The following is a 26,587-nucleotide window of genomic DNA, read 5'->3' as shown; positions in this document are numbered from 1 at the left end:
CCCGTTTCCTGAGGGTGAACTCGATTCACCTAACGCAGCGGGTGCCAAGCGTGTGGCCTTAGGACTCTTCACGTTAATAATGACAACCCCACGGAGCTTATGTGGGTTAGAGCTACTCCTATTGGCCATATTAAAGATTAACACTTCAATATTGATTCACATAAAATAGTAAGTCCAGATGAACAAAGACTAATAGAATATTTGTGAAAAAAATAACTATGCCCTCCCTCATCCAATAGTGAACAGTTGTGGGGTCGCTTTAGTTGGCAAACCTCTAATTTCTGGCTTAATGGAAGCCAGCTGCACCTGCTTCCGAATGCCATCTGTTGCGCCGTCACATTGGGCGGCCTCTGGAAAAGCCCACTGTACGCTTGTAAGAAAATGGCAAATGTTCTAGGAAAATAACTTGACCCTAACCTCCTGGGAGGGTCCCCGGGGTCTCCAGAGTTCCCCAGATCGTACACTGACAACCGCTGGCACAAAGTATGAATTCAGCCATCAGTTGAGAGGTGGACACAAGCCCCAGTTCAGCCAAGGAACAGTGAAGAGCAGTACGCGGGGTGGGGGCAGCTTCTAAAAGACCAGGCCATCATCTGCCTCTGCACAGAGGAACGGATACAGCACCCAGACATAACATTGAATCCAAAGATAAAGCCAACGCAGAAAAATCTCAAAGCAGCGTAGCAGAGCCCGGATGTCCCAGGCCTGGAGTTTTCTGACCAAAGTTTTTCTGGGAGAAGACTTGATAGCTGTCTGTAAGGAGGCCACGGGAATACCACGGAGGGGGCAGACTCTTGTTAACGGGGGGGGGGGGGGGGGGGGGGGGGGCCTAGGGACGGCTATGGAGAAAGCAGTACTTGGATTTATATTAAGGAAAGAGCGGGAGAGGGAGAAGGTTGAGAAGGTTGAGGAAAACTGGAGTATAACCAAGTCCGTGTACACCATTCCTGGGTTCTCTAGCTTCCTCTTGTTAAATCAATCTGCCTCTGTTCCTCTCAACCCTCTCCTCACCCCATCCCACCATATATAAATCCTACTTCCAAAAAAACCCTCACTCTTGGCTTCAGGTGTTTGTAAGCTCTTACCTCTTACAAGGGAAAAGTAACAAAGTTATTTTTTAAATGGTTTTTTATTCATAAACTTGATGCAAGTTTACAAAATTTACTGTACATTGCCAAATAAATCTGCAATGAAAAATAAAACCCCCAAAAAACAAAGCATGCCAAGTGTGCAGCTGTCGATCTGCTAGCCATCAGGATATTAAAGAATTCAGTGTATTCGAGATTTAGCCTTAGGTTTAAGGAACTTTAATGCTTTTAAAGAATCCTGGCTGGTCACTTATTATCTCAGCAACTGGCAATCAGAACTTTATACAAATGTAACCCAAGTACACAAAAATGCCAGAAAATATTTTTCTACTGTTCTCTTAACCAAAATAGAGCAAAAACAAGTCACACACACACACAGTAACGCAGAAGTGCCAAGTTTCTCTGATGTGGTCTACAAAGTTAAGAATCGAAACTTAGAGCAACTGTGTAAGAAACACTTTTGAATTTTGTAACATGTTTGTGCAGAAAAATGTGCTTCTGGATTTCATTTTAAAAGTGCTTAATAACTAGAATTTGCTTTTAAGTCAAACTTGGGTAGATTAAAAAAATCTATCACCAACCTAAACCAGACTGATTCAAGTAAGGCAATAAAATGGAGGTACGCTGATTTGAGTCACGTTTTATAAAAGAATGAACATGGCAGAATTCCTATTAGTCTTTCAATGTAAAAGCCATCGTTATGACTATAGCAAAAATTTTAAGAGTCTCCAAATTAGATATCTTTTTGTACTTCGCTGTGCAACTTTTTGCTCCAGGATTCTCTTTGTGCCACTTTACAAGTTTATTAGTTTAAAAAGGATTGCAACATCCCGTTAATAAAATGGAAACATGAAGTAAAATGATTTAGTATTTTAAATAACTTCAAGCTCTATACTGCAGTTCTTCATAAGAAATACTGAACCAACAAAGAAGCGGATTCAGCCCAGCAAGACTCTGATGCCCCAGTGGAAAGTACTACTCACAAAGCTTTAATTTACACAGCCTTGCTTTGCTTTGCCTAAAAGGTACAATACAACTCAGCATATTTTTGGGAAACAATTCATATTTTCACCTAGCCATAAAAAATTTTAACAGTTTAACGAGGAGGTTTCCTGTCATCATTTTGGCAATATCAAAAAATGGTTTTTATTTGAAAAAGCTAGTGTGATTTAGAAGACTTTAAATTTTCTAAACCAATATTAAAATATCAAACTTTTATTGGCTCTAAATGGAACAGTATATTGCAAGTCCTTATAACACATGAGCTCAATATGGGAAAGTTACCCTAAAGTCGCAACTTCTATAACCTGATGCTGACTTGTCTGCTTAACAGATTTTTCATGAAAAAGAGATAAGTCGCCAGTATGAGTAAATGCCCCACTACTCAGTCCAAGATACCTAAAATGAGCAAAATGAAAAGGCTGTAACTCATACTGGATGTCAGTCAACAGATTATCCACTAAAATATCTATTAGCTAATGTCTTCGGTACTGCTGTTATAAGGGCACTCAAAGCTTGTGTCTGGATGTTGGAAAGATTTTCTTTAAAGCAACATTGGTTCAAACGTACGACAGTCAACATATTTAGCCATCTTCCTTTGGAGGGGTATACCAGCCTGAAACACAATGGAAAAAATGTTAAAAGACCTTCTTGAGTCAGTAAGAGTAATGGCATTTCATTTAAGTTTAGCTACTTCCTCTACTCATATTTTTCTTGTTTAAACCTATTGTAAAAATTAAACTTACATTCGGGTTGATAACATAGCATTTTGATATGTGCACAACATAAAGTTATTTTCTATGAATAAATTGTACTTGAGTTTTCAACATAAAATTTCTACACTAATTGAATTTCTAGCTAAAGGTGATAGCATGGAACAACGGACTACAAGCTAGGTTTGCTCTTCCATTTCAACTGCATAAAAGTAAACCTAACTGAAAATAACTATCCCCCAAACAAAATGCTGGCATTTTAAAATAATAAGAACCTGGACTGTCATTAATACAACGACACCATTTCACCAGTGAGGAAGTCATCTCAGCAAGTGCAGTGACTATGCCTAGGATCAGAGTTGGCAGCACAAACCAACCTGGAACCTGATTCTGAATCAAATGCTCTTTTACCAAAGCTAAGCTTATACACACCCACTTTCTAAAATACATTTACATAAACATTTTGGAATGATGACTACAATGTTTGCTTCAACAAAAAAATAAGTAAAAGAAAAAATGTGACTGTTTCCCAGACAACAAAAATCTAAGCTCTCTATAGAAAGGCTAACGAAACTAAGTATTGCTTCGCACGAAATGGCCATTGGAACAGTATGAATATACCAAGATACGTAGAGCATCCACATGGTTATGAAGTCGTATACAAATACCTGTGGATCTAATTTAGTGTGCTATGAATTATTATTATGAAAACCCAGCCTTGCCCTCCAGTTTTATCATTTCCTTTAGAAACTTGACCTGTTTCAAATATTATTCTTTCAGAAACAGTCACTGAAAAAAGTGGTGAATTTGCTTTGAAATTAAAATAAAAATGTGCACAAAGCACAAGTATTAAGTCATAAGCTACCACATTTCTAGTAAAGAACATTTTGCTGTAAATACTCTCCTTAAAGAAAACTACTTCCTATTAACTTGCTCTGCACAACAAAGCATCAGTTTCACTACCATGGCTATAATGAATATCTTGTTATCAGCACTTAGTTACAAAGTGCCATGTGTATACACTATTCTTTTTCCTCACAAGTCTGGAAAGACAGATACACCTTTTTAGAGATGAGGAAATGGGACTTGGTCAGAGACACAGAGCTAGTAACACAAATGCTACTTGAAAAATCAGTCTTCTAATTCCAAATCTACCTGTTAGAGACAAAAACTCAAAACATGCATTGTGAAAACCAGCAAAATTTAAGGTATAATACACTTCATGAAAGATATTTTAAGTTTTTTAAATTTCCAACTCAAATACTCATATGTCTATATGTCTATTTTTACTTGAATAGATAAATGTATGACTGTCAAAAAGCACTAGGTAGTCTGAAGATGTTTCAGAAACAGCTGGTTCAGGATCCTGATTGCATTTACTCAGTATCAAGAACAAGAACTCCACCTGTACAATTGCCTTGAGCCCAATTCCTATCCTAATACCAGACATTTCAAGCAAGTAAAGTGATTTGTTCATTAATCTACTAAAAAATCTTGACTCTGACTCAGGTTCTCAGGTCAAGTATTTAGGATACAAAGATTTTTTTTTAATGAAGCACGGTGTGTGCATCCTCAAAAGTTAAATTTTTTCATTGTGGTAACAGTACTTTAAGAACTTAAGGCAAAAACAAAAACAGGAAAAGTTATCAGTAGGAAGTACCTCATAGAAAACTTCATAAATGGTAATAAATACTTATTGAATTAAACGTACCATTTTTCTCATGTATCTGTACAATGGAATTATAGGATTGTTGGGCTCTTGCTAGATTATATTGATTCTGAAAGAGAATTACACATTTTAAGTAGAAACCATAAGTAGGTGAAGATCATTACAAATAATTTATTGGATGTATCACTACTATGCTTAAAAGAACACAGGAAATGGAATATTTCCATTTCAAAAATAACTTTCACTTCAAACCCTCATTTCTCAATTTCATTATTCTCTACCACTTTAGAGTAAGAAAACCAAAGTTGTACTACAATAAAAATCTATTTAAGCTCCACAGTTCATTTTTACAAATCCTTTTACTGGACAAGTATAAAGCTTTATAGTTCTAGTGCCCCTCTCTACTGGTGAGTCAAGTCAAAGAATGCTATTTGGACATGAGTAAAACTCCATCTCTCATCCTCATAACTTCCATGTCCCTACCCCCACCCAAAAAAACCCCACCACACACACACACACACAAAGCCTGAAATATAACCGTTAGATAAGGTAACACTAAGCTTTGAGGACTACGTATATCAATAACACCTTAAGTTAAAAATCTAAAAAATATCATAAGTGGCACCAAGGCATTACTAAAGGACTCCTGTTTTTGTAGCCTCTTTAGATCCTCTTTTAAAGGGCCAAATTTAGGACTGATTTTATTTCTATCAGTACAACTGAGCAACATCTTAACCTACAATATATCAAGAGCATTCTTCATAGTGGTACACACCTGTTATATCATAGAACTTAATAATAAATTCACACAGCATAAGAATTAAAAAGTATAAAACATTCTAGGTGAAAATTCTCCTTCCTACCTGTCCCGCAACCATCCGGTTCTTTCTCTCATCCACCCTCCTTTTTCCTACTCAAGTTAATTACCGTTAGTTTCTTGTATCTCAAGATTATATAAGAAAAGCCATGTATAACTTGTTAGTACCCACCATCCCCTGCTTTTCCTCCCAACAAATGGTAGGCAGTATGCTGCAGACACCGTTCTATTCCCTTATCTCCCCTGAATCTTGGACCTGTTTCCCTATCAGTGTGCAAAAAGCTTAATCCTCCTGTTTTATTAAATCCTCCTGTTTTTATTCTGTTACATGGAGAGTCAAATATCTTATTAATCTCCAATTGGTGGACATTTAGGTTGTTTTCAGTATTTTGTTGTCACAGTGTTATAGTGAGTAACCCTGAACAAATATTTCCAAAGTCCTGGGGAAAAGTCCTTGAGCAGAACTGCTGGGTCAAAAGATATATAGGCCTTCGTAATCTTGAGGTGTTGCTAAAATAGCTGTCCATAAGTAAGAGTGTATAAATGGGCTCCATGTGTGGGAATGGTGGGAATGCCTCTATACCATCTCACCAGAGCCCTCTTACAAACCTTTGTTACTTGTAACAATATCAGAGGTGGAAGGGGGGGGGGATTTGATTTGCATTTCTATTACTGAGTGAGGCTGAGTGTGTCTCCAAATGTTCACAAGCTATTTATTTCTATTTCTGCAAATAGATGTTTTATGTCTTTTTCTACAGTGTAGCCTTTTTCACTTTCTAAGACCCTTTTTTTTTTTTTTAAGATTTTATATATTTATTCATAGAGACACAGATTGGGGGGGGGGCGGGCAGAGGGAGAAGCAGGCTCCATGCAGGGAGCCCGATGTGGGACTCCAACCGGGGACTCCAGGATCACGCCTTGGGCCCAAGGGCAGGCACTAAGCCCCTGAGCCACCCAGCAATCCCCATCTAAGACCTCTTTAAAAACAGTAAAACCCTCCCATACCGCATCTGTAAAACAAAGAAAATGTGCCCTAATGTTATCTGTAAGTTAATGAAAAGTAGTGTTTTTCAGTCAGCCTGTTCACCAAGGGACAAAGGTACAAGTGAAACACTATATAGGAAAAATACACATAGATGGGAACTTGCAAATGATGGAGCAGCAGTCGCTTCCTAACCCTACTGCCCATCTACAAGAGGAGAAAGAACATCAGCCTTGCCCATTCCCAGTTGTCAACAGCAGGATCTTCGTCCAATTTAGAGAAGGTCACTGTGGAGGCTTTCTGGTACCAGGGAGTTGGCCCTTTCTGTTTTCTGCTCCACTGACCTTTGCATATATCATTGTTAACTCCTTCCTTCTGCTTTCAGCTTACCTGATTGTCCTTTCTAACACTGAGTTAGAAGCTTGGCTCTTTTTTTTTTTTTTAATGATACAAGGATTTTAGGGCAAGGAGTATTCAGTCCAAGTTCTCCTTGACTTCCTAGCACGCAGTAATTGCATTATTGCTGTTCTCTAGCTATCCTGCAGTTTTCATTTCAAAGCCCCTATTAAGGGCTGTCTGAATTTCATAATTCCACAAAAGGAACATTTGTTTTCTTGTTTTGTTATTAGAGTTTTTAATTTAATGAGGATCAGAGGATGACATCTATCCTTTTCCCACTTCGAAAATTTGAAGTTTTCTGCATTGAACAGGATTAGTTTCATGAATGTTTGAGAGAGAGAGAGAGAGAGAGAGAGAGAGAGAGAGAGAGAAAGGATAGATAGAGAAAGGGATAGAGAAGGAAAGAGGGACAGAGGGAGAATTTTAGTATTTCTATTATGGTTCAGTTCTAAGTATTTTTAAATATTCATAAGATTCTTTAACCATGATTTACTTATTTTAAGATTTATTTATTTATGAGAGACACAGAAAGAGGCAGAAACATAGGAGAAGCAGGCCCCCCTCAGGACCCTGGGACCCCGGGATCACGACCTGAGCTGAAGGCAGGCGCTCAACCACTGAGCCACCCTGGTGCTGCTTTCACCCATGATTTAGAATGGTGTTTAATTTCCAAATTCATATGGATTTTTATTAATCTTTTCATTACTGACTTCTAGCCTTAAATGCTATGGCTTGTTTTTTAAATACTAATTTATGGGGGATCCCTGGATGGCCGGCAGCTTAGTGCCTGCCTTCGGCCCAGGCTATGGTCCTGGAGTCCCAGGATCGAGTCCCACATCAGGCTCTCTGAATGAAACCTGCTTCTCCCTCTGCCTGTGTCTCTGCCCCTCTTTCTCTCTGTGTCTCTCATGAATACTAAAATCATAAAAAAATTAATTTACGAATTTATTATTTTCCCCCATATCCCATAAATGTTTGGGAAAGATGTAGTACCTAACTATTGGCTACAGAGTTCTACAACTGTCCATTTGACTTGAATTTGTTCTTCAAGTCTCTATGGGCAACAGGGAATGATTTATCGGTGCCTTTCCTGATTGTAGAAATAGTTTAGGAGCTACTCCAACAGTTGCTGTGCTCTAGGATTTGACTATTTATTTACCCCAACTATCATGTCCTCTATGCGGTGAATGAACCTTGCCTATCCAAACCCCAAATTCTTGCCAAGTCATAATAGAAGAACTCTACTTTAGAAGACTTTCTCATTACTACAGCCTGGAGTTAATGTTACAGCCGGTAGCCCATGTTAACTGACCAGAAAACCAGCCTGGCCGACATCCTTCTGCCCCATGGCTTACTCTCAGCTCCTGCTGGCTGAGCCTACGAGAGCAAGCTAATGGCAGGGCTGTGCAATGACTCTTGCCTGCACAGAGCTGCACATCCTCAGAAACATCAATTTGACCCTATCTCCAAATTTCGTATGTTCTGAGAGGCATTTTTTTTTTCTCCAGTACTTACGTGTATCATTTTAGTAATATTTTCAGGAAACAAATGCATTCATTTATTTTGAATCAACAGCTAATAGTATCATTAAAAATATTTAAAATATTTTTGAAGTAATAGTCATATGTCAAAAAGAAATTCAAAGAGCACAAATGATTTAAAGTCTCTCTTCCATCTCTAACTTACCCCATCAATATTTCAATACCCCCTTTTCAGAAATAGTACTTTCTTGAATATCTTTACAGAGATGGTCTCTGCTTAAAAAAAAAAAAAAAAACCAAAAAAACCACAAAAAAAAACACATCTACATAATATACATAATACATCCTTGTCTCTCTCTCCCTCCCTCCCTCCCTTTCTCACACACACACACACACACACACACACACACACACACACAAATGGTAGCCTATTTTTTAACACCATTTAGCACATGATTTGACAGTATTTTTAAGTTAACATTCAGACTACTTCCTGTAGTTTAAAATCCTTTAAGGCAAAACTCCTAGTTATATAAAGTTTCCATATTCTTAACTGATATTTATTAATAAGAAAAAAACTGAAAGAGTGAAGTTTTATCATAACAATTCATTAAAAAAATTCACCTTGTAAGACATACTTTAATATGCAAATGTGCTTAGTTGCCCAACTTAGCACTCTATATAAAACCTATAAATCATGGAAACATAAGGGTTGACAATAATACTGACATTGAGTGATTCCAAGAGAACTGTGCCACTGAACAGAGTATTGGTACTACAGAATTTTAAAACTGGAAGAGACTGAAAATATCCAGACAATTGTATTTTAAGGTAAAGATACAGACACCCAGAAGAGGTAAGTTTACACAGTGAGTTACTGATAAAATGTTCTCTCAATTACTCAAAAACAATCATCTTTCTAAGCCTTTTATATATTTTAACAAGAAAAACATGCTAATTAAAAAAAAAAAACATGATGAAATTTCACATCAAGTTCTATATAAAAATAAATAAATGCCAGGAAGAAATTTAAAAGACCAGAAGTATACCAAATGCTAATATTATTTCTAGTTAAATGTAGTTAAGCAATTCATTAGCATTCAATAATTAACTTGTAGATTTTATAAAAAATGTTTTTTATTTTGTTCCAGTGTAAAAGAAACATCTCTTAAAAGAACTCAAGACTGACTATATAGGACTACCCCAAATAAATGATTTTTATAATAGCCTTTTCAATTTTTTCTTCCTTTGTGAATTAATTAAGAGTCTACTGGACTCCTGCTTTGATGTGCAATATAGTTATAAATACATAATTTATATTTCAAACAATTAGGATAGGCATTTAACACAAAATTCACACAGACCTTTAGGAACATCCAAATTTTTGAAATGTTAGGTCAGGATAATTTCCATCAACAAATATTTCTGCAAAATATACTAACTTAAGAGTATTATCTTTGGTCCATTTAACTGTTTATAGACAACTACAATTAGACACGGAAAGAGGTTTCTGACATAGTTAGTGAATAAAGAACAGAACTCTGTGGGTAAGAGTAGAGACTAACACTAGACCGTCTGGTTCCAGTCCTCATTCTGCCACCTGTCACCTGACTTACATGAGTTATCTAACCTCCATGTGCTTCAGTTTCCTCATCCACAAAATGAGGACGATAATATTACCTACTCTTCTGTCAGTAAAAGGACTGAAATAGTACCTACAAGTAAAAAGTTTAGATCAGAGCCTAGCATATAAATGCTCACTGGGAATTAACTATTACAACATGATCTCAATTTCGGCAATCTTTAAAGTACATATAATTTTAACTCATTAGCATATACATACAAGACTTCAAATTATAGACATGTTTACCTATAGTAAGAACAACAAAGACTAGAAGAACAAGAATATGTCTCATAAGGTAACAGAAAACATGTATTATCATTTATGTGATCTTCTTAATAAAGGTACCTTATTTGCTCCAAACTGCACTCTGGCTTTGCCTTTCACTAAGGTGGCATTGATCTGCATGATGACTGATTCTATTGAGTAGGCACTGCTCCAGCCCTACAGGAAGAAGAAAAAACACAGTGGTACTCTTGATTCCCACTTGGGAAAACTTAACAAAATGGCACGTAGCAGCTTGACAACAGCAAGACAATGTTAAGAAGTCTGTATACAAGAGAAAAAAGTAAAGTTGGACTTTCTAAAAATCTTGTAAAGCAAACAAAAAAATCTATGTTCTAAGTATCAAACATGAGCAAATTATAACCTTATAGAAACATCGCTCTCAGAACACCTATCCTTGAATAGATTAAGCACCAAGTACAATGTCATATTATTGGTTTGCCTTAAATAGCACTTCATTATTAAAAGTAGGTACTCTTCAAAACAATTTTTTGGTGGCATTACATCAGAGCTTTTTCACTCAGAATCTAATTTAACATCATCAAAACACTCCACTGAGATTGAAAAACAGGAGTACCACAAGAAAACCAGTCACCTGTTTTGTGAGAAGTTCCATACATAGTGCTCCACCACCCAACACATACCTTAAAAAGAGAAAAGGAAATAATATTTAATTCTCTAAATGTCGGCGTTCCTTTTTATTTAATGTACCACCACTTAGGAATACATACAAGTCAAGGTTAGAAGATAACATCCAAAAATGAGAATAGTGGTTAGGGTTCCAGGGTTCCAGGACTAAGGATAGTTAAACAATTCTAATGTCATCACTTTATAACTGTCTTAATTAAAAAAAAAAATAGTTCTTAGAGACAGAATGCTTAATCTAAGGATATCAGAAACTAGGAACTTACTCCTGAATACTCCAGAAAATGGGAGTATTACATTCATCTGAAAATTTCTCTAACAGTTATGTTAGCCAATGACACCAGTTTTGCCCTATCTGTAATAATGAACATGACATGGTATTTTGTGGTTTAAATTGTTTTCATCCATCTTTTTGTGAGGATCAAGTGGTTCTCACCATAGAGTCCCTTCTCTGAGACGCCTCAATTTCTCTTTCCAATCCTGAGAACTGTTCTCTGAACCAGACAACTTCTGGGAATCTCCCAGATTTCTCTTAGGAAATCGTTATTTAGATCAAGATTATTCAACCTTTTAACCCTTCCTCAAACAAAATAATTTCATTTCTCCTTTAATGTTATTTTGACCTTCAAAATATATGAAATATCATGCCTAAAATAAAATCAAGGGAATAATTATAGAAGACAGACTGATAAATCTTGAAAATACATAAGCTAAGACCACAAGTCTGAACACCAAGGCCATTACAAACTTTTTTGTCCTCTGGAATTCTGCCCATGTCTTTCCCTTGCCTGACATTCTTTCGGCTCCCTACTTTTCCAAATGCTGTATCTTTCTCCAGTAAAGCTTGCCAAGACCATTCTAGTATACAGATTTTGCATTCTGGCTACCCAAATGCCTCCTTGTGTTGACTAAACCAAATTACAGAAAAGTAAGGAATCTAAAAACTTCTATTGTAGACCATTATCATTATTAGTTATAGTAAAATTATTCAGTAATGGAATTTATTCAATAAGTCCCACATCCTGGAGAATTTAAGCTAGTGTCTTCCTTACCTGACTGCACCAAACTCTGGGAACTTCCACAGTTAATGTTATAGGAGGGAAAGAAAAACACTTCAAAACACTAAATTTGGGTAGAGAATCAGAAAATTTATAAACTTGTTTGTACATTCTTCTAAATCTCTAAAACACAGACATCTCCAATCATCTGAATCTCCCAATGGGCTCAAAGAGTATCTTGTATAAAGTGGCTTTAAATAAGCACTTGCTGATTTAACAGAATTAGAAGATCCATGCTTTCATTTGAATTTTGGTTTCTCCATAAATTGCTCAAACTCTAGTCATCTGTTAATGAGTTAACACTATTACTGATCTTTACACTTCAGAAATGCTAAATACAGACAGGGACTCAGACTATTATCTTAGGAAAAAGAGTTGTGTAGACCAGCCCAAGTTACAAATTACCTGCCACCTTTCTTTTTATTTTTTTTTTAAATTTTTATTTATTTATAATAGTCACACAGAGAGAGAGAGAGAGAGGAAGAGACACAGGCAGGGGGAGAAGCAGGCTCCATGCACCGGGATCCTGACGTGGGATTCGATCCCGGGTCTCTAGGATCGCGCCCTGGGCCAAAGGCAGGCGCCAAACCGCTGCGCCACCAAGGGATCCCTGCCACCTTTCTTTTTAGCACCCACTCTTCATTCTGGGCGTGGAGAGTCTTTCAGGTGGGAAGAAGGCAAGATTTTGTATTCATGGGCCAAAAGAAACTAATTTTCTAAGAGGCCTTAACTACACAAATGTTTGTTGGATGTCTAAACACAAGAAACAGCTCTAGAACCTACATAAAAGTGAGGTAAGCAAACTTTTCCTTAACACATACTATTAGTAGCATTTACACCTAAAAGGAGAGATTGATTCTACTTCCACATTGAGTTGTATTCACTCTATCAATATATGCTCAAAATACTTATTGTTCTTTGCCTTCAAATAGTTCCTGCTGAATACTGAGACAATTCAGAATATTAGATGTGTATGTTTTTTTTTTAAATTTTTATTTATTTATTTATGATAGTCACACACACACACACACACACAGAGAGAGAGAGAGAGAGAGAGAGAGAGAGAGAGAGAGAGAGAGAGGGGGGCAGAGGGAGAAGCAGGCCCCATGCACTGGGAGCCTGACGTGGGATTTGATCCCGGGTCTCCAGGATCACGCCCTGGGCCAAAGGCAGGCGCTAAACCGCTACGCCACCCAGGGATCCCCAATTCAGAATATTAGAAAAAAGGAAAAATAATAATAATCTAAGGGTCACTTAAAAATAATATGCCACATATGGAAGCATAGTAATAGTTTCAATTTTTAAAAACCCCTCAGTTTTGGGTGCCTGGTTGGCTCAGTTGGCGAAATGTGCGACTCTCAATCTTGGGGTTAGGAGTTTGAGCCTGGCACTGGGTGTGGAGATTACTTAAAAACAGTATCTTTAAGAAAAACAAAATACCCACTATTTGCTTCGATGTGGAGGGACCTGGAGGGTAGTATGCTAAGTGAAATAAGTCAATCGGAGAAGGACAAACATTATATGGTCTCATTCATTTGGGGAATATAAAAAATTAGCGAAAGGAAATAAAGGGAAAGGAGAGAAAATGAAAGAAAATATCAGCGAGGGTGACAAAACATGAGAGACAACTAACTCTGGGAAATGAACAAGGGGTTAGTGGAAAGGGAGGTGGGGGGGGTTGGGGTGACTGGGTGATGGGCACTGAGGGGAGCACTTGGCGGGATGAGCACTGAGTGTTAGGCTATATGTTGGCAAATTGAACTCCAATAAAAAAAAAAAACAGAACAAAAATGAAATCCCCAACCAAAACAAATAAATAAATAACTTCAGTTGCCAAAGTTGTATAGCAAAACTATCCTAAAGCTTAGCCTTTTTAGGCAATGTATAATTTTTGTTATACTAGAAAATTCTTGCAAGAATGTTTGCCAGCTAATCTCATCCACAAGCTAGGATGATCACTTAAATTGCATTGATGAGGAGACAACAGAAATCATTTATCAGTGTTCATAGAACATGATTAAGTGATGCTAAAAAAAAAAAAAAGATGAGAGAGATGAGGAATATAAAAATTTTATATTATAGCCAAATTCTTTTTTTTATATATATATATAGCCAAATTCTTAACAATAGTCACATTGGAAAAAAAAAGAAAAGGAAGGCAGGCTTACCCAGGCCACATAAAACAGTCATGACCCTCCCCATTCTTGAGGTAAGGAAATAAACTATACGTTGTAAGAACCGAGACTTTAGATAGGAATAAATGAAAATGCTGGCACTTAAAACCAGACTATTCAGAACACATTCCCTTAATACAGACAGAAACAACCCATGGTCATCTAGAAGTAGAAACATTCTCTTCATGGATAAATGGGGCACAAATAAAAATTCACATTATATTAACCAATAAAATATTTTCAGTTGCCTATGGATAGTTGCTCACAATGTATTAATGAGATAAAAAATAAATAATCTTTATGATTCTCTTTTAAGTTACTACACGCTGACCTGGACTAAGCAAGAAAGATAGCCAAGTACTGATGGCTCATTAAAATAGCTCATAAAAATACCAAGCCTTGGGTGCGGGAGGCGGGGGGCGTCTGACTTCAGCTCAGGTCATGATCCCAGGGTCCTGGGACTCAGTGGCGAGTCTACCTCTCCCTCTGCCCCTCTCCCCACTTGGGCATGTTCGTGTTCTCTCTCTTTCTCTCTCTCAAATAGATAAAATCCAAAAAACAATTTCAGAAAAATATAAACCAAGCCTAGCATTACGTATTACCCTAAGCTGTCCACATCTTGCTAACTTACTGTAATTCACTGACTCATGAATATTTACCACACAAAAATATATGACACACTGACCAGGGAGAGGATACACCGAAGAAAAACGACAGGACCCTGTCCTTCACGTGTACCATCTAGTTAAGATCACAGGGGCTAAACAAATAAAACAAAGTACGGAAAGGGGACTCAGAGCTCTCGAAGTAATAACCAGGGGACTCTTTAAAAATGTGCTGGTCAGGAACAGCGTCTCTATGAGTAACGTACCAGTACCAGCCGAGATTTGTAGGATGTAGAAGTGTGGGCGGGAGTAACATTCCAGGCAGAGGAATGCATGCTTAAGAAAGGTTATGAGGGAAAACACGTGCCGGGTACTGAAAGACATTCAGTGGGACACCAGCTTTGACAGGACAAGTAGCGTCCAAGAGGGTTAGAGAGGAAGCCAAGGGCAAGATCACAGACAGCTTATAGAATATGGGAAGAGCACCAACCTGTGAGCAATGGAAAGACAGGGATGAGTTTAAGCTGGAGAACAACATAATCAAACAAATTTATAAAAGATCATGCTAAAAGCTTACACGACAGAAAGAACACAAGCAGGAGTCCAGTCAGGAAGCCTCGGAAGTGGTCCACGTGAGAAACGGTGGTGGTAGCAACAGAAACGGAGACAAGTAACTGGATCTGGGACCTCTCTGAGGAGGAGAATTAGAGGACTGGAGGTGGGAAAGGAGGGTATAAGAAGAACTACATTCAATAACGGAGATGGAGAAGACGGGGAAAAGAGCCTGGAAAGAAGGAGTTCGAGTTTCCATGCTATAGAGTTGGAGATGCCCATGCAGAGACATCCACGTTGGCGCGCCTGGGTGGCTCAGCAGTTGAGCTCTGCTTTGGGCCCAGGGCGTGATCCTGGAGTTCTGGGATTAAGGCACACGTCAGGCTCCCTCAGGGAGCCTGCTTCTCCCGCTGCCTGTGTCTCTGTCTCTCTCCGTGCCTCTCATGAATAAATAAATAAATAAAATATTTAAAAAACAAAGAGACATTCAAGTAAAGATGTCAAGAAGGCAGGTCGATATTGGGAGTAGAAAAGACAAAAACACAGGATGAGCGCTGGGTGATATGCTATAGGTTGGCAAATTTTGAATTAAAAAAAAAAAAAGACAAAAACATTAGCTATAAAACCTGGCAGTCACTGACACGGGAGATATTTTGAAAGCCATGGGAGCCTCTTCAACAAACAACACTAGAGTAATCGGACCATTAAGGAAAAACCCTCTGATTTAAATCTCATACCTTATACAAAAGTTAACTCAAAATGATGCATAGACTCATCTGTAAAATGTAAAACTATAAAACTGAGAAAACACAAAATAAGAGACTATCTTCAGGATCTAGGACAAGGAAAGGAGTTCTTAAATTTGACACCAAAAGCATTATCCATAAAAGGAAAAACATCTATAAACTGAAACTCATCAAAACTAAAAACTTTTTGCAAGACACACACAAAAAAATCTGTTGTGTTTCCATACACTAGTAATGACATAGCAGAAAGAGAAATTAAGAGAATGATCCCATTTACAATTTCATCAAAAAGAATTATACCTAGGAATAAATTTAACCAAGGAGGTGAAAGACCTGTACTCTAAAAACTCTAAGACACTGATGAAAGAAATAAAAGGTGACATAAATAAACAGCAAGACGTACTATGTCCAGGACTTGGAAGAATATTGTTTAAGCGCCCATATTATCCAAAACTATCTACGGATTGAGTGTAATTCCCATCAAAATACCAACAGTGTTTTTCAGAGAACTAGAACAAAAAAATCTTAATATCTCTATGGAACCACAAAAGACTGAATAACCAAAGCAATCTTAAGAAAGAGCAAAAAAGCTGATGGTATTACAATTCCAAGTTTAAAACTGTACTACAAAGCTATAGTAATCAAAACACTATGGTACTGGCACAAGAAGAGACACGTAGATCAATGGAACAGAACAGAGAGCCCAGAAATAAACCCACACATACCTGGTCAATTAATCTATGACAAAGACAAGAAAACACAATGGGGAAGAACGACCATTTATTCAATAGTGTTGGGAAAACTGGACAGGGAGCTACATGCAAGAGAATGAACCATTCTCTTACATCATACACAAAAATAAACTCAAAATAGATTAAAGACCTAATTTTAAGATCTGAAACCATAAAACTCCTAAAAGAAAACATAGGCAGTAAACTCTTATAAACCACCCTTAACAATATTTTCCTGGATATGTCCCCCAGGCAAAGGAAACAAAAGCAAAAGTAAACAATTGGGACTACACCAAACTGAAAAGCTTTTGCACAGCAAAGGAAACCATCAATAAAACAAAAAGGCAACTTACCGCATGGGAAAGATACTCACAAATGATATATGCAGTAAGGGGTTAATATCCAAGATATATAAAGAATGCATAAAACTCAACACCAAAAATTCTAACAATCCAATTTAAAAAGCAGTGTAGAACCTAACTAGACATTTTTCCAAAGAAGGCATACAGATGGTCAACAGACATATGAAAAGAAGTGCAACACTAGTCATCAGGAAAATGCAAATCTAAACCACAATTATGTATCCACTCACACCAGTCAGAATGACTAGTATCAAAAAGATAAGAAACAACAAGTGTTGGCTAGGATGTAGAGAAAGGGAACCCTCATGCACTGTTGGTGGGAAGGTTAATTGGTAGCCACTGTGGAAAAGAGTATGAGGTTCCTCAAAAAACTAAGAAGAGAATTACCATATGATCTAGTAATTCCACCTCTGGGTGTGTACACACACACACACACACACAAACACACACACACACACAGTGGAATATCATTCAGCTTTAAAAAGGAATGAGATCCTGCCATTCGTTAATAAGGACAGGCCTGGGGTATTATGCTAAGTGAAATAAGAAAAGTGAAAGACAAATACCACACAATTTCGCTTCTATGTGGAACCTAAAAAACAAAACAAATGAACAAACAGCAAAAAAATACAGACAACAGATTCATGGTTGCCAGGCCAATAAGTAGGGGGAAGGTGGTGAAGAGAGTGGGGGGGGGGGGAGATAGGTGAAGAGGATTAACAGGTACAAACTTCCAGTTAGTTACAAAATAAGCCACAGGGATGAAAAGTACGGCATAGGGAATATGGTTAATACTATTGTGATAACTTTGTATGGTGACAGATGGTAACTACAGTTATTACAGTATGCATTTTATTTCTTTTAAGATTTTATTTATTTGACAGCACAAGCAGGGTCAGAGGGAGAAGCAGACTCCCGACGGAGCAGGGAGCCCAATAGCGGGACTCGATCCCAGGACCCAGGATCATGACCTGAGCCGAAGTCAGACGCTTAACCAACTGAGCCACCCAGGCGCCCTGACACAGTATGCACTTTCTGATGCTTAAAACTGGCAAATCACTAGGTTGTACATCCAAAACCAACGATATTATATATCAACTACATCTCAATTTAAATAGATAAACTAAAAACCTTTGCTCTACAAAAGATTTTGTTAGGAAGACAAAATGAAGGTACATACTGGGAGAAATTAAAAACCATCTATTACAACAAAGGACTATTATGTAGACCACACTAAAAAATTTTTTCCAAAATTCAGAAATTGGCAAGACGTGGACAGATATTTCACGAAAGAGTCTATGAAGTTGCCACGTAAACACATGAAAGATACTCAATATTAGGAAATATGCCTTAGGGAAAAGCAGATTAAAACTACAATGAGGTATCACTACCTATCAGAATAGCTAAAATAAAAACAAGTGGCGAAACCAAATGCTGGCAAGGATGTGGAGAAACTAGATCACTTACACATCCCTGGTAAGAATATAAAACGGTAAAGCCACTATGGAAAACAGTTTGACAATTTCTTTAAAAATTCAATATACTACAAGAAGAATATGAGCTAGCCACGGCACTCTTGGACACATACCCTAGAGAAAGCAGAACAGTGTACACAAGCACTCCTAGCAGCTTCATTTTGCAGGAGCCAAACCCTAGAATCATCCCAGGAGTCCTTCAGGTGGCTGGTTAAACCATGGAATGCTCAGCAATGAAAACGAACAAACTAGTCATATACATAGATGAATCTCCAGGGAAGCGGGTGAGTAAATACAACTAATCCCTATAAGTTACAATTCCAAAATAGAGGATTCCATTTATGTAACTATGTTTTTTGAAATGGCAAAATATTAAAAATGCAGGACAGATTAGTGGTTGCCAGGGGTTACAGAAGTGGGCGTATACGAGGGAGGTGGGTGTGGTTTGAAAAGACAAGACAGATTCTTGTGTATTTCGAATTTCAATATCCTTCACTGTGGTGGTGGATACACAAACCTATACAGGCGATCGAGTTATACAGAATTTAATACAAACATACCCACAAATGAGTTATAAGAAAAACTCAGAAAATCTAAGGTCTATGGATTGTATCAGGGTCTCACCATAATATCACACTGTGCATACTGTGTCAGGGCGCCTGGTGGCTCGTTGGTTAAGCGTCTGACTTCGGCTCAGGTCATGATCCTGGGTCCTGGGATCGAGTCCCGCTATTGGGCTCCCTGCTCCGTTGGGGTTTTGTGAAATGTTACACTGGCAAAGTGTACACGGAATCTTTATTATTTCTTATAGCTGTATGTGAATGTGCAATTATCTCAAACATTTCAATTAAAAAAAAGCCACAGGAATAGAAGGAAAAGAAAAAAGAGAGATGACCCAGTACCAATTTCTGAAGAACTCCAACATGGAGAAGTTAGGTGAGCAAAAGGAGCTACCAACTAAAGAGACCAAGAGGAAACAGCCAGCAGCCAAGAGAAAAATGTTGCGATGTTACTGAGAAATCAGTATTGATTTCTCAGATCATCAAATATGATAAAGCCTGAAAAGGGCCCCCTGAGTTTACCAACATGGAAGTCCCTGTTGGCAACAGTGGCGGGAATATTAACCGCTGATGCCAGACTAGAGAGGCTGAAGAGTAACCAGGAAGCAAAGAGTGTGATTATAGAAACGTCTCTGTGAGAGTACAAATGGGGTGGTCACTTTGGAAAAGAGTCCAGTGTTACATCAAAAAGCTTAACAGTTACCAGAGGATCTAGTAATTCCACACAGGTGTATATATAAGGAGAAATGAAAATATGCATGCAGATCAGAACATGTGAATGTTCATAGAAGCATTCTTCATGGTAGCCAAAGGCAGAGACAACAAATGTCCATAGATAAAATGTGGGACAGCCATACAACGGAGTATTATTCATCCATAAAGTGGAATTAATAATATATGCTACAGTAGATGAACTTTAAAAACATTTGCTAAGTGAAAGAAGCCAGCCATAGAAGGCTACATTTTGTATGGTCCCACTTACATGAAACGTGCCAAACAGGAAAATCCTTAGAGACAGAATGGAGATTAGTGGTTGGCAGGGGGTGGGGGGCTGCAGTGGGAATGAGAAATGACTGCTACCGGGTACGGGATTTCTTTCAGGGAGTAATGAAAATGTTCAGAAATAAGACAGTGGTGATGTTTACACAACTGTATGAATATACCAAAAACCACTGAACTGTACACTTTCAAAGGGTGAGTTTTAGCATATGTGAATTGTATCACAACGAAGCAATGAAACTGTTATTTAAAAAACAGTTTGGCTGTGGGGACGCCTGGGTGGCTCAGCCGTTGAGCGTCTGCCTTTGACTCAGGTGTTGATCCTGGAGACCCGGGATCAAGTCCCACATTGGGCTCCCTGCATGGAGCCTGCTTCTCCCTCTGCCTGTGTCTCTGCCTTTCTCTCTGTGTCTCTGATGAATAAATAAATAACATCTTAAAAAAAATAGTTTGGCTGTGATAAAACAGAGGAAGAGGATGATATCTAGAAGATGGAGGATAAAACATATATAGGACAAAAACAGCTCAATAATCTCATCAGACTCAGTGCTTAAGTGTTAGGCTGAGCCTGAGGTTCCAAGGCTCTGTGTTTTATCAATCCTTCATCAGGCCTTCACCTTTTTTAGTTCTTCTCTCATCAGCCAGTACGTCCTCCCCATCATGTAACAGTAGACTATGAAGACCAAGTCACTGCGGTTCTGCTTCACATTAGTGCTCACCTTCCATTCATCTTTCCACTCCCACGGTACCAAATTAGGGTGTCTTCACTTTAAGACAGGGCCATCAGCTTGCTTGCTTATTTATTTATTCATTCATTTATTTATTTTTAGGATTTATTTGTGAGGGAGAGAGACAGAGCAAGCCAGACAGCGAGAATGAGTGCAAGAGCCTGTGTAAGCAGGGGGAGGGGCAGAGGGGGAGAAGAAGTAGCCTCCATGCTGAATGCAGAGCCTTGACAGGGTCCTTGACAGGACCCTGAGATCATGACCTGAGTTGAATTCCAGTTGAATGATCAACAGAATGAGCCACTCAGATGCCCCAAGACAGGGCCATCAGCTCTTAACTAGCCTTGCATTCTTCTAGGCTTTCTGAACACCATTGTCTTCTTCCATTGTTATCATATTTCCTTCTAAAACATTCTCTTTCCTGTATTTTCCTGTTCCTGAACCAGCTAACGAGAGAGAAATTCAATACCCTCAGGTCATAGTTTGCTTACCAGGAAAAAAGAAAATGAAAACAAAAAAACAAAAAGCCCTGCACCACTCCACAGTCCTATAAAAACGACATTTTCATGTAACTCTTCCATAGGACTTCTACCCACCTTGCCGTCTAGTTCAAACTCGTCTGGTCTGGTGTGCTATGAATACATCACATTCTTTCCTAGATATGTGATTATATTTACTTTTTCACCTATGTAGATAATTTTCCTTCAACCTCCACCAGCGAAACTCACTCTTACTTCAATGCCCACCCCCCACCCCCACCCCCAGATCCCACCTGCGGGACAGTCTTCCCAGATCGCTATACTGGAGGCAACTCCCTTTTTCTTTAACCTCAAAGAACTCAAGTCCACACTTCACATTTGCAAATCAATGAAGTACTTAATGCTTTTAATCTCCTTTTATTTTTTTGAGTTTTAATTTTCTTACTTTTAATCTCCTTTTAGTTGTTGGCTTTTGGTGTAATGAAAAAACATTTTACTAGAAGGTTTATTTGGGTAAGCTGACTTACTATTCAAATCATTCATTTGTATAATGGGATTAATAACACCCAAAAGAAAAAGACAGCAATGAAGAGAAACTATGTAACAGATTTTTAAACTGAAATTGGTATTATTCAACTTCATGTCTTTGTCTCCACAACTAGATGGTAAACTGAAGATCAGAAATACTTAAATTTCTTAGGATTTCTCATGACAAAATATGAAAAATTTATGCTATTCAAAGTTAGATCAGATTTCAAAATGATCTGATAAGAATATGTTTATATATTTATCCTGAATTGACAAAAATATTTTGAAATCTCTTCCTTAATCATTTATAGCCATCCATATTTTTTATCTAAATGAAATTATTACTATGTCAACAATAGCAATGATCAAAGTAAGGACTAAAGATTTATTTATTTATTTATTTATTTATTTTGGACTGAAGATTTTTAGATCTTACACCATAATATGGATTACCTCACAAGGTTGAATTGGTCAATTTACAATTTCACAATTCTCTAATTAGTTTAATTGCTCCTAATTTAAGGACCTGCAGAACATTTCATAACTAACCTAGGTACCAATTCTGATCTTTTCACCATCTTTCATAAGACTTTTAATAACAAAAAAGCAATACAAGCTTCAATAAAAATGCAAGACAATTTTATTCTACCAAACTGAAACCACCACCTTTGCAAGGAATTAGATGGCCAGGTCCACAGGGCCATGAGATTTTCTGTGATTATTCCAGGTATTAGGCTTGTGAGAATCATTCTCAAATCTTTCTCTAAATCCTCAATCACAATTTATATTTTAAAAACATTTGTTTTTTTTTAATGGTAAAATATATACAAACAGGAGACATAATAAACTCTTACTGATAACATAATAGTTCATAACCAATGGTTCTCAAACGATGGTTCCCAAACTAGCAACATCAGCTTCACCTGAGACCATCTTAGAAATGTAGAATGCAAATTCTCAGCCTTTGCCCACATCCCAGACCTAGTGAATTAGAAGCCTTGGGGTAAGGCCAGCATTCTAGGCCTCCTAGCATTTAGCTAGCCCTCCAAATGATTCTGATGCGCACTATCAAAGAGAATAGTTACTGAAACTTACCCTCCTGAGAGAACAGGTAACACCACTCGAACAAATGGAGGATCAAATGGAAAGTTATCCTAAAAAGCAAATACGCAAGTTTAAGTCATTTTAAGAAAATCCTGAACACTGTATTATTTCAAAGATTTTTAAACAGTCTATAAAGAATGTGTGCATTTATTATCTGATGATGAGGGTCATAAAAGTAAAAATCGTATCAAAAATGAGATGAAGTAGAAATCAAAGCAAATAAAGATGAAGTCAAGGTCAGTGATTTTATCAAAACAGAACAGTGTTTTCGATAGTCATGAAAAATATGAAGGGGCTCCACTTGCAATAGAACTATATAAAGGAACCCTTCCAATCATGATAGACTAGGTAACTTAGTTGAATCCTCCAGTCGAGAACTAGAAGAGGTGGACAAAATATGACAATTACAGAGCCAAGATCCGAAAGAAAAAGGGAGCCCTAGAGAGAGGGTCTTTTCTTCCCTCCACCCCACTCCCACTTTGGGTTTTCTTTCAATTATAGAAGAGGAAGACAAGCGGTCAAGAAGATCAGTATAACTCAGACTCACACTCACAAGGTTGGGGAGGTAGATATTGGAGCGGGGGTTGGCCAAGGAGAGGCCTAGAAAAGTCTCCCACACCTTAAGGTCAGGATCCTGAAGGACAAGTGATAAACTGCCCTGACAAGCACCAAAGTCCAGCTTTACATCACCTAATCCCTGACCCGATTCAGTGATCCTTGGTTGCTAGTGCCCAACTGGGGCAAATGTAAACCCTTTCTGGAGAAGAATACCATCCAAGGCTTCAAATTAGCTAATTTTTCACTTGTAATGTCTATTACTAAAAATAGCCCGTTACACAAGACTTAAAGACAAGCATGTCCAGGAAGTGAGAAGCAAATTACACAAAACCTGTAAGAGAGCAAGATTAAATATAAATAGAACCATCAGACATAGCTTTTAAAATAACTATGTTGAATATGTACGAGCAAAGAAGATCGAAAACCTTGGCAAAGGACTAAAATAACAAAAATGAATTACATAGAAATTCTGAAACTTAACAGATGAATTTAGCCACAAGTAGAGATTCAGTGAAAGAGAAATTCAGTACACAGGCCAGAAAACATACAATATGAAGCCGAGAGAGAGAAAAAGGTAGAAAATATAGAAAATAACTAGACACAGGTGAATGTATTGAATGGGCTTATTTTATGTAGAGTCCTAGAAGGAGAGGAGAGAATGGGACTGATGCAGTATTTGGAGAGAATGTCTGAGAATTTTCCAAAACAGAAAGACTTCACAAGATTTAAGTGCTATGAGTATTTTGACAAATAGATTTCTACTGCAAGGGAGAACCTACCCACACAAGATGCCAACTTAATGACAATTATTACAATCTACTTCCAAATAAATTGTAGATAAAAGGTGAGCTACTTAGCAGATGTAATGAAAGACACAGATGCAAAGCTTGGTAAATAAAGTGCAATGTCATTTAATCTCCTATTTTTTAAATCTTTACATATTGATCCCAAATGATAAACTGTTTTTAATTGACTATATGGCTGAGAGAACTACCTTCATTTTAAGTAATTCTTCAGAGTAACTCCTCCACATCAAGACCGAGGGACTCTGTTCCATAAACTACACCCGGGAACTCAGTAATCAATATTTTACAGAAATAAGAGTTCCTTAAAGGGTTATGGGGGGAGGATGGGGATGACTGTGAACATAGAAATTTGAGTTATCTTGGCATACTAACTCCGAAACTGAGGATCTTTAGGTTCAGAAGGATCATGAGGTTTCCAGTTCAACACCTTGGGCTTTCAAGATACTTTTAATGATGAGGAACATTCTATTCTTGAAAGATTGGCACCAGATGGCTCTACATAGTTATCACTTCCCTATACTCAGTTGAAAAGCATCTCTTTAAAGTCTGACTTACTAGTTTTTAATGTCATGCTTTGCGTTAATCAAAAACCGAGACAAAAGCTTCCACATAACTATTCCTTTAAATAGTTGAAGACAAGCTCTCATGATCCCTATGTTCTTCTCTCCAAACCTACAGTTTAACCACCTATCTTAGGACATGGAAATATCTTTCAAATCCTTGCCCCTATTCTCTAAATGAACACATATTTGTCTGGATAACCCCTTCCCAAAATACCACCTCAGAATTCAGCTCAGTAGTTCACATACGGCTTGAAAAACCAGACCACCACCTCCTTAAAAAACACAGCATAACACATTAGCCAAGCTGCAGACGAATCTAGTAGGTCCACAATCCCCAAACTTGTGTTATATTTTATCTCAAGCTCCATTCTCTTATTACTTATGACTTTCAAGTTGTCACCATGGACATCTGAGGCCACAAATACTGTTGACGCTCCTTCCTGTAAATCCTTCTTTCTGAGTCATACCTACTATCCTCCAAAATCTGTGAATCCTGATACTTAATAACTCAGTAGTTCAGTTTGCCACGGTCACTTAGTTCAGAGCAATCATATTATTCCTAGTCCTTTTAACAAATACTCCAGCCCTAGCAAACTGGCAGGGAGTCATGGTCCAGAAAGACAAATACAGAATTTCAGCTATTTACCTTCCAGATCGTCCCCTCCCTGAAGTTCTATCTAGATTATGAAAATACCATGAAAACATTAAGTGCAGCCACAAGTCTTTCAGTTGCCTGGTCAACATTTCATATTCCCTTAAAGAGATCTCTTGAGAAAGAAGTGAGAGGGCAGGAACATACAGGGGGCTTTCAAAGGTCCTGATGAAAAACAGAAAGACAATTTTTTTTATAACACAATTTATATCAGTTTCAGGTATAAGGTTCTTTAAAAAAAAAGATTTTATTTGTTTTTTCATGAGAGACAGAGAGACAGATAGAGGCAGAGACACAGGCAGAGGGAGAGGCAGGCTCCATGCAGAGAGCCCGATGTGGGACTCGATCCCAGGACCTAGGGATCATGACCTGGGCTGAAGGAAGATGCTCAACTGCTGAGCCACCCAGGGATCCCTCAGGTGTAAGGTTCTATTTCTTAACCTTGGTATTGGACATGTGGGAATATGATTTAATAGACTGTTCACGTTAGAATATTCTGCACAAATACACATACATACACACACACACACACACATACACACACACACACTTTCTAAAAAGCTACTGTCCTGGTTTATTTTTTCAACATATGAATCAATAAAAATGCAGTCATTAGCAACTTCAGTAAATATATACCAGACTCACTCTCTGGGAAGACAACCCAACTGACAACCACAAGAGTTTCTATAATAACAAAATTGAGGGAAAATACAGACATTTGACATCTGGGTAAATTGAAGAAAGTTGAATCATAAATGAAGATATATCCCCAGACAAAAATATATACATGCAAAAGATGCTTCCAGAAAATTAGTTTTTTTGCAAGTATAAAGTACCCTTTCATGTCTTTGCTTTCTTCCTTCAAAACCCTTCATACTGGGGATCCCTGGGTGGCTCAGTGGTTTAGCGCCTGCCTTTGGCCCAGGGCTTGATCCTGGAGTCCCGGGATCAAGTCCCACATCAAGGCTCCCTGTGTGGAGTCTGCTTCTCCCTCTGCCTGTCTCTGCCTCTCTCTCTCTCTAATGAATAAGTAAATCTTTTTAAAAAATGTTTTTTAAAAAAAAAAACCCTCATACCCGTCTATTCTCATCTATTCCTACCACCATCATCCTTCATTCCTTCTTGCCCAGATTAAAATCAAAGCCCCAACTAGTCTCCCAGAAATATACTCTATCTTATCCAAACCCTATTCGGATACTGAAGACATAATA

The 26,587-nt window shown here is 37.8% G+C and overlaps 1 protein-coding gene across 4 annotated transcripts in view; it reads right to left on the bottom strand.

Annotated features, from left to right (window-relative positions):
* Positions 1-825: 825 nt before the first annotated feature.
* Positions 826-26,587, bottom strand: part of UBE2Q2 (ubiquitin conjugating enzyme E2 Q2) — a 59,745-nt gene continuing 33,983 nt past the window's right edge. For 3 of the 4 annotated variants that reach the window (XM_041745640.1, XM_041745642.1, XM_041745643.1), the window contains 5 exons: positions 22,789-22,847; positions 10,650-10,698; positions 10,118-10,213; positions 4,512-4,578; positions 826-2,703 (listed from right to left, as the gene is read on the bottom strand). In XM_041745640.1, coding sequence (XP_041601574.1) covers positions 2,672-2,703; positions 4,512-4,578; positions 10,118-10,213; positions 10,650-10,698; positions 22,789-22,847 — 303 coding nt within the window. In that variant the 3' untranslated portion in view covers positions 826-2,671. The remainder of the gene's footprint in view (positions 2,704-4,511; positions 4,579-10,117; positions 10,214-10,649; positions 10,699-22,788; positions 22,848-26,587) is intronic. The other variant, XM_041745641.1, reaches the window with a different exon arrangement.

This window comes from Vulpes lagopus, chromosome 2 (genome assembly GCF_018345385.1).
Source record: "Vulpes lagopus strain Blue_001 chromosome 2, ASM1834538v1, whole genome shotgun sequence".
NCBI classification, from domain to species: Eukaryota; Metazoa; Chordata; class Mammalia; order Carnivora; family Canidae; genus Vulpes; species Vulpes lagopus.
The sequence above is the reverse complement of the archived record's forward strand: the minus strand, read 5'-3'. Positions and strand labels throughout refer to the sequence as shown.